Below are 13,087 nucleotides of genomic sequence, written 5' to 3' on the forward strand. Positions count from 1 at the left end.
TTGCATTTAATGAATATTTACATACAACAATTTTATTGGATTATTATTGAGTGTTTATATATTACAATGGTAAAATGTTTAGAAATACATATTTTAAAATGGAATCACTGTTTAGTGTTTTGTAACTCAATCAATTGACAGTTTAATCTTGAATGCTTTTCAAAATCTAAATAAGCTTTAACTTACTACATGTAATAAAAAAAAAAGAAATCTGCGCAATTTTAGCCTGATAGTGCCAATAAGAATGTGTGCACCACTCATATGTGAAACTTAATTGATTTTTTTTTTTTTTTTTTACTTGTTCATTCATGATTAATGGACCATTGGCTCAAGCATTTTGGCCCCTTTTAACAGTCAAATAACAGACTTTTAAATGCCTCTAAGGTTTGCAGACCTTACTGGACTCCAGAGCCTCATCCCTCATTGCTTTCCATCCATCCCTGTGATAGAAGCAGAGCTCCATTAGTTCCGGTGTCCAGACGTGGACAGCCTCAATGGATGGGGCCTGTCATGGCTTCCTCATTTACCTCGTGTACAGAGGGTTTGTTATCACGCATCTAATTAGAACTTGATAAAAATATTTCACAAATTCCAGCCATTAAATATAGTTTAAGGAGATTTATGATCACATATGCCTTTAACATCTTTTAATGGCTCTGCTGACTTGTTAAGTTTGTAATAAATGGTTTTGGAATACATACTTTGGGGCGATTTTGGAGGCATAATGAGACCTTAAGGATGGCGTTGGTCTGGAAAAAGACCAACTGAGAGTCTCAGGAGTTATGTTGAAAAGTTCCAATGGAAATGTCTGCTGTCAAGCAGTTCAAACACAATTTTATTCATACTGTTAAGAGCTCAAGACACATAATGCTCGTCCCAGTAAAATATTTGAAACTATGTTTTTCCTTTTTTAATGGACAGTGTGTTAAGAAAACCTAATTGTGTTTCAATACTAATAAGTGTAGCTTGTTTATGCTGGAGAAAAATCCTGTTCTTATTAGCATAATTAATGACAAATGGCAGCACTACATTGGTGGATCGGATCTAAGGGATGATAAATCGGTGCATGCCCAGGTTAGTGGCTGCCAAGGAGGCCTCTTTGGCTGTCATCCCTCCTGCTTCCTCTCTGGCACCGTTCATTACTCACCGCATGATATGCCACTTTACATTGCCTGGTACTGTGAGCTTGGAGAACTTAATAATGCCTACCACAAGCATGCAGGTCCCGCTGTTCCACAGTACAGAGGGCAAGTCGCTCGCTGAGGGATCAGGGTTGTGGCGACCAGGCTAATCCGGGTACCAAAATGGCTCACCCATTAGTCGCAAATTCAGGGAAACCAGAACCATACCAGCGAGTGTTCACCATGGTAGGTCTTCCTTGTTAGGCTTTCCGGAGCGCCACATTCCTTGCATCATTATTGGTTAGTTTGCCCCCAAAACTGCTAATTAAGAGGGGATTTGTGTAATTGTGCCTTCTGCTGTGTCCCATCCGGCACGTGCAATTTACTGTCAGCTCTCTGCCAGCTTTTACACTTGTCCAGAGAGGCGCTGCCCATTTGTACAGACATTCAGCTGCACATTTACCAGCAGCCACAGCTGGGGATCCGTGCAGTGCCATGGCAGTGTTGGAAAAGACACAGTGTTGCTGATTGCTGATTAAAGTCTGGTAGTCTGTTTAATTTCACAAGAGCGAGCCAGGGTAAGGGGATCACCACGATTGAGAAATGGTTAAAAGTGCTTGGTTCTGTTTGTGTTCCTCTTTTTAATTCAAGCACAACTAGTACTGCTGTTTTTGAGTTTCTCAACTTACCATATCCTCTGAGCATTGAGCATTGAACTCTCCGTAGGTATTACGGGCTCTGCCCACTTTCTGGAAGATTGATGGGCCAGTGTCCAACTGGGACTGCCTCCTGGCTCCTTTCCTACATTCCGATTTTTAGAAATGTGTGTCTCAGATGGAGAGGTAAGTGGGTCATTCTACATAAGATTTCTCGTCGCATCTCTCAGGTAGCAAGTTGAATTCTAATATGGGAATTGGAATTTGTAATTTTGATTGTGAGTGTGAATGTCAATGTTGTTGTTGTTGTTGTTTTTTGCCTTATAACACTTAGTTAAATATGAATTACTCTAATAATAAGTTTAAATAATGACAGTGCATAACACTAATGTAAGCTTTTTTCTACATTAAAGTGCAGCATTGTGTGCCGACATGCTAGATAACGATGAAAAAAAATTTCAGAAAAACACAGATGTATTTTCCATAAAAAATATAAATAAATAATTAATGGAGAGCAACCATATACATTCTCAAATGTTAACCGATGTGCCAATAAACAAATAAATAATATTCAATTAAATTAACTTTTTTTCAGTAGACTTCCATTTTTGAGTTTTCATTCAGTCAAATGCCACCCTATTCTGTATAGAGGAAAACAGTAGAATGATAGAATAAAAAATATGGATTTCATAGTGCCATACAGTCATTAAAAGAATCTGAAAATAGCAACCAGCTATCATCTGTTCTCGTAGTATGGGTCAGGAGCTCTGACACCTCCAAAATTCCTCCTGTCAGGGTAGAGGGCCATTTGTATTCTCTCTCATTAGGCAATTTGACTAATGACCTGCCGCGGCTGCGGAGTTACTGAGGGACCCGGAGCCTGGCACCCTCTCCCTCTCTCAGCAGCCTGAGCCCACACCCTCCATTGGAATGGCACAGATGGCATGCCCGGACGACAAAATAAACTACAATATGTCTCCGAGATGCTGTCAGGCCTGGGCACTATTTCTCATGTCAGAGTGTGGCTAAGGGCTGTGAGTGGGCATAGGGGGGTCCTCTTCTAGCTTACTTTGCTTCTCTACTCACCATTATCTGCAGAGGTGACAGAGAGCTGGCTCTGCAACCAGAATAGCATTTCCATGGTCTGCATAAAGAATCCCCCTCAAATTGAGAGTCACAGTGACATGAGACATAGTGCATTGTCTAGCCAGGCTACACATGGAGAGTTGGCTGCATCACATTGTTTGAATAAAATAAATATATTTTCTGAGTAGCTTTATTTGTAAATTCGTCTCATGTAACATGCATGTCAACGTGTAATGTATTGGAACTTTTTTATTCAGGTGTTGGACTTCCCCCCAACCAATACATATTGCACGGTCCTACAACGAGTGCAGTATTATATACAAATGTACCATCAAAAAGGTCCTTTGAGATATAAAAGAGCCAATTTATAAGTTGTTCAAGATGCAAGCCGTCAATTGGTCATTGTCCACTTGAGATGTGAGCACTGTATTGTGGTCGGTGATGTATCTCACTTCACATCAAGGCAAGATTGCGAATAGTGAATACCCATGTATGCAATAATTGACTCTCAGTGAAACACTTAGGTATTTCTTTCTTTCTTTTATTTATTTATTTACTTTTACAAAACCCCCAAAACACTGCTGATAAACATTCTATATATTTTTTTCATCAAAATATTGGAGTGGGTCGGACAAGCGATTATCACAGTGAAAAAAATCACAGGAAAGAAAAACTAAATGTTTACAAATATTGGAGAAAAATATGTAAAAAGTATGTGGAAAGTGTATGTTAGGGCTGACAATATGTTTCTAGAGGTGGAGCCAAAAGCTAAGAGGAAACAGGATGAGAGTTGAGTTTAATGACAAAAACTGAGTATACAAGGTGTGTCCCTGAGTGAGTCAAAACAGGCTGTGAGTTGGTGCGTTTCTTTGAAGCAGGGAAACAAGTGACAAGTCGAAGGGGCGCCCCAGTGGGTCCTTTGTAGACAGGTGAGACTTTAGGTAACGAGTTGGACGAGGCTGCGATCGGGGCTCAGCGGCAAATCTACTGGAGGCACTGGTGACAAGGAGAAAAATGTAAAAAAAAAAAAAAATGGGACGAGACATTCAAAGACACCTAACAAACTATTGAGATTGTCGAAGTACCGCTGTGAGAACGGGAATCATGTGGCAACTGCATGCTGGTCTGATTGGTTCTTTAACTGTAGCTCGTTTGCAGGTGTCCTCCAGAAAGAGCCCCTCCTTGCTTGAAAAGCAACCAAAATACCACACTGTATTAAAAAAAAAATAATTCAAACTGGTTATTGCCATTTTCAGCCAAAGCTTAAAGCGAAACCAAACATCAAAGAAAGAAAATTCTTGTGCTTTTAAACAACTACACAGCCTCCACTAGCTTAATGCTAGCATACAATTAGACACACCTAACAAATACCTATGTGAAGCTTTTGCAACCCTTTAAACAACGGATATCTGGACAGAAAACGTGGAGCAAAACACAAAGATAAAATTGCAAGACGCAGAGGTATATATTGTTTAGCTGAGATTACAGTTGAACTGAGCTCCGAAAGAGGAACTGAATCTCAAGTGTGGAATAGCCATCTCTCTATCCATCAGAAGGAGCATCGCAATGTGCAGGCGAAAATGTGACGCTAACTGTTTAACTTTTTAAATCTATTTAATTATGTCAATGCTGTATGTTTTAAATGTATAATTTCAAACCGTGCTTTTTCGGACTCACGAACGCTCCAGTTTTTTCTTGTTTTTTTGGTGAGGCTGGAAAAGAAGAATGGAATTCCTTTATTTCAATAGGAAATACGATTAGCAATAAAAGTGTATTGATTTTTAAGGGGGCACACGGAACATATTAAACCCCAATATCATGTCATCACTATATTTGTTTTTTCTTTCCATTCATTGGCCAAGGAAGGCAAAGGTCCATATTGAACCCCAATTCAAGTATAGCTTGTTGACATATAAAGGGCAGACGTGACTTAAAAAAAAAAAGTTTTTTTTTTGTTTTGGTCTTGGCTCATGAGAACATTATACTCACCCCCCCAAAAAACCCTGATCCTTTACTTTTTCATCTAATTCAGGGTCAAGTCAGAATCACCCTGGAAACGCTACTCGACAGAGATTAATGCAGTTGTGCTGGATTAGTGAAGTGTAAAATAAAAGTTCATCAACATTCCGAAAGCTTTACTCGTAAGATGTGGTTCAGGTAATATGGGTCATGCTCGATCAACCACGCATATTTTCCCATCAGTCAGTGTCTGTGTGTGTTTGTGTGCATGCCCGTGTGTATGGTTGTATCTAGTGGAGCCCTGGAAAGGCAATGTATGGCGTTGCTAAAGTCCTGGGCGACAGTGCATCCAACAACGGAAGGGTGAGGGATTAGTGCTCAACCTGGCGTACGAGGGAGCCCTTCCCGCCCTGAAACAGCCATTCATCTGTGCCCAGGGATTGGAGATGACAATGCAGCCATTGCTCATCGCACCTGACGGAGCCATTAATAAGGCAATGATCCACACGGGGCCTGTGCTGACTCCGTTCTTTACACTACAATCACTCAAGCCGCAGGGTCCTCCTTACTTAACGCCACCTCTGTGCTCACCGCCATGATCATCACCATCATCACAGTCACCGCACCAAAAATCTGAGGTGACATTTTCCTATTGACTGCTCACACACTCCACATGCCAAGTAACTACCCAATCCTTCCATCCTGCGATACACATGAGCTAATGGACCGTATCCTGGCCATTTGAGCGGCTCCAACATGCTTTATAATGGAGTTCCTGGCTAGAAGATTGTATTTACATTACTTTTGCCCTTTGTGTTAGATTCTATCGTGGTGCAGATATTCATTTCTTAACACCAAGTCATCTTCAGCACCTTTTCATTCATCTGGATGTAAGATAGCCCCGCTAGTACGGATGGTGGTAGAATACAAAGTGAGACCCGGTTTAAATGCAATAAGGAAAGTCCCTGGCCTTCAGTGCCGGCCAGCCATCTGTCCACGCTACGGAGATCCATCAGCCGCTGCAATCTCACTACTCCATGGCTGCCTATTGATTCAAATGTATTCCCTCGCCCTCCTTGCTCCAATTGACAGTAGTAGTGCAAGTGTATTGTCCTGTTTTTCTTTTTCTGAACTTATACAAGTCAACATTCCTATAAGGGATGGACAATACCACACGTTTTGCATCTGATCCTCAGAGCTAGGCAAATGACCCTTTTTTGCCAGTCAATCCCCCTGTGTTCCGGCCTCGACCCCTCCTCGGCCTTATTCATAATAATTGTCTGCCCTTAAGCCCGTTGGTAGTGGCGCTTTTGACGTTCTGATGCAATTTGTGTCGTTTGCCCATTTCGCGAGTAGGTTCATCACACGCACTAGGGCCGATTCGTGGGACACCGGCGTTCGTTAATCGAACCCTTTTTTAAAATTTGTCACCCCCTTGCAGGATTCAGTATAATTCTTTGCAGTTCACTGTATTCCTTCAAAAAAGTTGCACAACTATAAATTTGGAATGGGACTTTTTCTTGCCACTGGATAGTTGCGTTTTGTTGTATTCATTTATTGATTTAATATTATTTATTTTACTTCATATTATTCTGTATATTATGAAAAAATGAAAACTTTTTATTTACAGTTACCTCTGCTATTCACAGGGACTAGAGACCAGGACAGCTTGTACCCTGAAATAGCAATAATCTGCATAGTATTGGCTCCAATTCTTTTCGTTACAGATCATGATTTTACTGGTCCGGCCCGCTTGGTAAGCGATTTTCCACCATGTGGCCCCGGAGCTAAAAATAGTTTTACAACCCCGCCTTAAATCGTAACTTTAAAGCTTTTGCTTGTTACTTACCCGTATATAAGAAAATATTTTATACCTTTCTTAGAGAAGTGTTCCGTTGGAGCTTATGGATAACAGTATATATGAGTCAACGCATGGTGTTAATTGTCTGTGATTGTATAAAAAGTTGGAAACCACAATAGACCAGTTTACTGGAATTGTTTTTCACTACGGAAAAAATTGAGACTCACTACAGTTATTTATTTATTTGAACATAGCAGTAGAATAAAACATTGGCAAAGCTCTCATTTTCCACATTATAATTGGAATCTGCCGCGATCTGCCAATTGTCATCATTATCAGGTCTGTGCTCTGGTTGCCATTCAAGAATATTATCTTAGTTGTACTGTGGAGCCCAAAATAAAATCAAACTTACCCACGCTTGAGCAGAGTAGGGTCAGTTGTGGATTTCAAAGATGACATTTTTCCATGACCAAAGAAGCAAAGCAAGTTTAAATTTAAGTGTCAAAGGGAAGCACAATTTAGAATTTCCTAAAAATGACTGCAAGCTCCAAAACTGTTAATCAGGAGTATAGATTCAGTTTAAACTTCTAAATTTACTTTCCCGTGCCAAGCGCCTGAAGAACACCAACTGGAAGCTCATCCCCGTGATTTTGGGGGCCCCTGTCAAAGCACTTTGCGGCAAGTGTCGGAGTTTTAGTTTTTTTGGGGGGGTTTTTTTGTTTTTTTTAATGAGGCCAAGCAGCTGCAGTTTTTCTTTCAGCCTCAACCAAGTTCTTGCTTTGTATCTCTTGTCACCTCATGTTAATTTCTGCCCTCATGTTTTTTATAAACAAAGACCTGCACTCTAGCCTGACAGTGGTGACACCTTGATTCCAGTGCAGGAGGCAGGCAGTACTGGGTTACACCATTAATAATCAACTGGCAGCCATCACACCATTTTAACCACGATCATTATGATAAAGGGCATACACTTAATTACAGGCCTGCTTAATTATAGCTCTGTTGAAGCTCGTTTGTTTGGTCAAATGCTAATTATACCACCGTGCTTTTGGCAAGTCCTCATTTCAATCTACCTTTTTTGTGGGCCGAACGCTGTGGCTTATTTTCATGCAAATTTGATATCCGGCGTTTTGTCTTTCTTCTTTCAATTTTTCTGTGCCGGGTGTAAGTGTGTCTTTGTTTGTGAGGTGAACATCTCTCTGACAAGACAAAATCAGGAATAATCAAGAGTAATTAAAGTGGAAGAGGGTTGGGAAGGGCTGCTTTGGAGGCGAGAAGCAAAGAATAAGAAAAGGCTTTCATCTTGTCGGGTGGGAGGGGAGGTGTCGGGGAGCCTGGAGATGTTGATAGCTTTGTTGCTGCTTTATGCCACATGCACTTTTGTTCAAACTCTCAAAATGAAGAAAAAAATGGTCATTTTTGGTATAAAAAGTCACTTTTAAAAACATATATTTTTCCTCTTTCTTTTTTACAGCCATGGATGACGTCCCCTTTGGTATCACTCAACGATTCTATGATACATCAAAAGAGGTAAAATGATACTAAATACTTAAATTATTATATCGTGTACACTCATTTAAGGACATCATAACCACAACCACAGCCAAGGTAAAGTTTATAGTCCAGATGTGTCATAACACATGGTTTTCTTTTTTACACCCCCTCCAATTTTCCAGTGATCTGGAATTCCAGGGAAGTTGACCCCAAGTTTGAAAACAACTTTATTTATCTTGAAATCAATGTATCCGTTTTCTCTAACCATTGAAACGCCCAGTCGTGAGAGGTCGGTAGGAGCAAATTCAGTCATGTTCACACTGATACAGGCTTAACTTATTCTTTATAACACATCACATTTGTTTGTTGTGGTTGGTAAAACATCTCTTTGAGGAAAACACCTACAAAGACCCATATAATGGAGACCTTATCGCAACATTGGTCATATTGGGCTATGACTTCTCCAGAAGTCTTATTCCATTTTGTCCACTGAGTGTACAGCACTTATGTTTTATTTTTTTTCGTCTCTTCCCCTTTTGCCCTCTTCTCTGCACCGCACGTCCCAGAATTTCCATTCCGCCATCTCCTGCTTGTCTAAGCTTTTTTTGCCTCTAGATTTTTTTTTCTTCTTCTTTCTTTTTCTCCTCCCTTCCTTCACCATCCTTTCAACTCTTCTCATCCATCCCCTTTTTCTTTTTCTTACCATCCCTTTATCTGCTATCCTTTCCTTTCCCTCACCCTGAGTGATGAATGCATGCACTCAGGCAGCGCTGGCTCAATGCAGTCCATTTGGCTGCCTGGCGGCGGTTGTCACCATAGCCAGTTTGTATTGACACAGAGGGAGAGGATTAAAGATTTTAAGCATGCTTACTTAGCCATGAGCCTAACCGCCATGTTCCTTGTGTTTTTTTTTCCCCTTGCTTTCTCCCTCCTCTCCATGCTTTTGATTTCAGATGCAGCAAGTCAATTTAATGGGCATTACGATCAAATCCCTGGCAGAGATCGAGGAGGAAGTGAGTAGAGGCTGCAACGCTCGGCTGCAGCTGCCGCCGCTGGCCCGGAATGCAAAGCAAACAGTCCTGGGCTTGTAATTAAGTGTCTGAGACAGCGAGACCCTGTTGGCTCCACTAAGCCCCAATTGAATAAAGGCATGCCCTGGCTAGGCAGCCATTCCCTCTTAAAAGCTTTGTCTACGCTCCCAAAGCCCTTGACTTTTATTCCCCAATTCTTCTCCCAAACAGTTCAATCAAGCATCTCTCGGGATGTTGTCGGTTCTTGAGGTTTTGATCTTCTTTTAGTTCCTAATCAGCGCCCCGGAAAGCATGAGCTCGCACACAGAACATGCTCAATTTCCTTGCCACACTTTAGCCAGCAGGAATTAAGACCCTGTGTGTGTGTGTGTGTGTGTGTGTGTGTGTTGTACAGTATATGGGTGTGCTTTAAATGGAGGAACAACCCCCTACCCCCCACCTTCTCTCTCATTAGCACGGTGTTGTGGTATCTGAAGTGCCAGGAAGTGACAGACCACTGTAAAAGAACAGGTGCTGTTGGGTTTGAGATGTGTTACGGAGCAAACACTCCCTCATCAAACCAGGTGTCTGTTCTGCACTCTGCCTCTGTCTTCTGTCACAAACTATCCAAATCACACAGTCGCCATGCTGTCATACGGTCATCTGATTGAAGCTCACTGTCAAAGTAGGCATTAACCGTGCGTGTGTTCATGTGTGAGCGCAACCTGGTTTCTCATCCTATCTGCTCTCTCCTCTCCTTCCACTACTCGTCGCTCCCTCGCCTCCTTCTTTTCTGTTCAGCGGGTGTGATTAGCAGGCGGACACATGGTGAGCTGAGCTGGGGAAGGGAAGGGCATGAGAAATCATTAATTACAGCCGCACTGGAGCTGATGAAGTAAATGTGAGATAGTGTAACACGCTGGATTTAGTGAAGTGGACGACAGCACAAGATTAATGGCGGGGCCTGGCTGATGAGGATGAAGTCGCAGCTTAGCTTGATAATTAGTTTGCAAGTAGAAGCATCCCTCACAATTGTGTTATTTTTACTTCTCTCTCCTCTTGTTATTATCCCACGATGATATCTACAGAAGCAGGAGAGAAATATAATTAGTGAGACTTTTACGAAACATAACACAAATGGTGCTTTTCATCGGAAACTAGAATAGCATCAGAGGAGTGCAGACTTCCACCAAGGCCAAACAATTCTCTTATGGATCAGCGCCGTCATAATACAAACCTTTATATGCCCAATTTTCTTCAATAACATGCATCCATTATCCACAGTAAAATTATGTAACATATATTAGAAGGCCCCAGTCGGAACAACTGGACCAACATCAACATTTAGCAGAATATCCCTTGACCCATTCTCCTCCTCCTCATCAAGTGTCATGAAAATTGACTAGTAAATATCGTTTTGCATAATCCAGCTTTGAGACAAACAGCATGGAGTGAAAAGCTCCTGTTGGAGGTAATTGTGTTAATTATCACATGGTAATGTGCATTTTCTTCATTTCCACTCAAGTAAACTGTGTACCCTACTTGTTTCCTGGCATCAGAGAAGTCGGCTCATTATACTGTGGCCGTGTTCTTGAGTCTTTTAGAAAAACATATAGAGTTTCACTGAAAAGCCACTGCCGCTTGCTTCAATCTTTTCTCATCCAGAAGTTGTTACCATTAGTGCGTATGATGTGCCTTAAAACAAGTGCCACTTTGCCTCTAATTGCCTGATTTCTAACCCCATTGCAAATATGGATGCCTGAAAGTGATGTGCTCTCTGACTTCTATGGAAGACTGCAGCCGCAATTGCAGATCAGACAATTTCCTAACAGGCATCACTTAAGCTATGCCTGCAGAGTTGTTGGTTCCAGCAATTAAGCATTCTTTTCATTTCCCAAATGACTCGCAAAACTTGCGGATATTATAATTGCTCTTAGCCACGCATATCTAATTTGTGTCTTTTTAAGTGTTAATTAGTACACAATTTAAAGTGACGTCTTTATGTGGTTTACTCTGCTGAAAGATGTCGGCCGCGGCTAGCTTAATGATTTTAGTTTAGGGAGTGTGTGAAGATGGAGAAGTGTGTGTGCACACATGACAGGATTTTCATTAGCACCTATGCATGATGGCCTTTCAGCATTGCTATGGGAAGTAGTGTGTGTGTTTGTGTACGTCTCTTCCTATGTGTGGTTGCATGGAAGAGGCACTGAGGTACACAGTGTGCTTGTGGTGTGAGAGGGAGAGCTCCAAATAGAGGTGGAATTAATGAAGACAACATGTCACATATTTTTGGCAGTGGAGCAGGAACAGGAAATGAAGCTGGGCTCGTCTGGGCGACTGCCGCCCATGTTCTAGTGTGTCACTGTCCTGTCAGCCTGTGTGTAAAACTGGCAGACATTGATACATGCTCGCCCCGATAACACCCCATTCCCCCATCCATCATCCACACACACTCACCCACATCTGAATACATGGGCTACATACATACATTCATACATACTTACTGGAATTATTTATTTGGTGTGCCAGATGTTGAGACCGGATTCACTCGCGCGGTTGAGGTTTGAATGACCCGATTAACAGAGCCGTGACACGTGACAGGTTTCGGGGTTCCGTCAAGGAGATGAAAATCTGAATATGAGGTGATTTGATTGAGAGAACCTGCAATTCAATGTGCACGTTTTCTTTTCTTGGGGGAGCTAAAACATTTCTTCCAGTGATCTTACAGCACCCTCTAGTGTTTTGTTACAGTAATACAACTATTTGGAAACCACTTCTTCAAACAACACTCATGTTTAAGAATATTTTAGTTTTAATATTTTACGTGTGAATTAGAATTTCATGTGGTTTGTTTTGTGTCTAATTTTTCTGAGTCGTTTATAGTCACGCAGTAGAAAACAGAAACAGTTGGGACATTCAATGTAAAGTAGTCCCATGTTGACTTAATGAACTATAGTTATGGCAACCATAATTTGTTCCTTTCTAGAACAGTGATTCCCAAACACTGTGCTGTGGCATGACATAAATTATGATGCAATTCCGGTAAATTTACAATTGCACTTAATTATCCTGAAATGTATTAACTATCAATACATGACAGTGGCATATATTGGAAGGAATATTTCTGCTATTACTATGCATATAACACAATGTGTCATGACCACGGAAAGGATCAGCTTTGAATTCAACCAAACAGGCACATATTTCGTACTAAGTAGGTATGCATTTGCAACTTAATTTAGACAAGATTTTTAGGCCTACTTTTTGTGACCTTTTTTTTTGGCGGTGTTCCGTGAGATTGGCAGCACACACTGGGAGAGATGTAGTCACCAGAAGGTGGCAGCAAGACTTTTTTTCCTCGCATTCTGTTTTTTTCCTCGCATTCTGCCTGAATGTACTGCTGAAATGAATACATATATATATATATATATATATATATATATATATATATATATATATATATATCACTTTTATCTGAAAGAAATAATGGTATTTAATTAAAGCTATAGAAGCTGTGCACAGGATCGTGTTGTTTTTGAGTGTAAATGTGCATTCAAGCACGTGTTTACTGCAGCAATATGTGTTCACTAATGCTGTGTATTTCCTTCTCATGCAGTTTCACTACAACTTCAGCACAGAGCGAAGCATTGTTGTATAACATCTATCTGAAATCCTCCAACATGGTGGACAGTGCTTGTGGACAAAAGCATCATCATCATCAAGTGATATAAAAGTAATAAACATAACGTGATCCATTTGTATCATCACTTTTGAAAAAGGTTGATTTTGCGTAATGTTCAAAAGTTTTTCGATTTAATTATATCTTATAATAGGACTTTGTTTTTAGAGGAAAATAGTGCAATGCTATAAATGAAGCAATTAATATCCAATTAATTTGTGTATTTTTAAAATGGCTGAGATTTTGACATTTGACATTAGTTGGTTGGGTGCCTCCGAGGG

General features: G+C 40.8%; 1 protein-coding gene across 2 annotated transcripts in view; it reads left to right on the forward strand.

Moving 5' to 3' along the window:
- Positions 1-12,785, forward strand: part of mvb12bb (multivesicular body subunit 12Bb) — a 35,356-nt gene extending 22,571 nt beyond the window's left edge. The window contains exons 8-10 of one of the 2 annotated variants that reach the window (XM_088308356.1): positions 8,098-8,153; positions 9,071-9,130; positions 12,744-12,785. In XM_088308356.1, coding sequence (XP_088164482.1) covers positions 8,098-8,153; positions 9,071-9,130; positions 12,744-12,785 — 158 coding nt within the window. Of the gene's footprint in view, positions 1-8,097; positions 8,154-9,070; positions 9,215-12,743 lie in introns of those variants that run through there. The other variant, XM_088308366.1, reaches the window with a different exon arrangement.
- The last annotated feature ends 302 nt before the right edge of the window (positions 12,786-13,087 follow it).

This window comes from Idiotropiscis lumnitzeri, chromosome 1 (genome assembly GCF_059441095.1).
Source record: "Idiotropiscis lumnitzeri isolate Australia: NSW breed Sydney's pygmy pipehorse chromosome 1, RoL_Ilum_1.0, whole genome shotgun sequence".
Classification (NCBI taxonomy): domain Eukaryota; kingdom Metazoa; phylum Chordata; class Actinopteri; order Syngnathiformes; family Syngnathidae; genus Idiotropiscis; species Idiotropiscis lumnitzeri.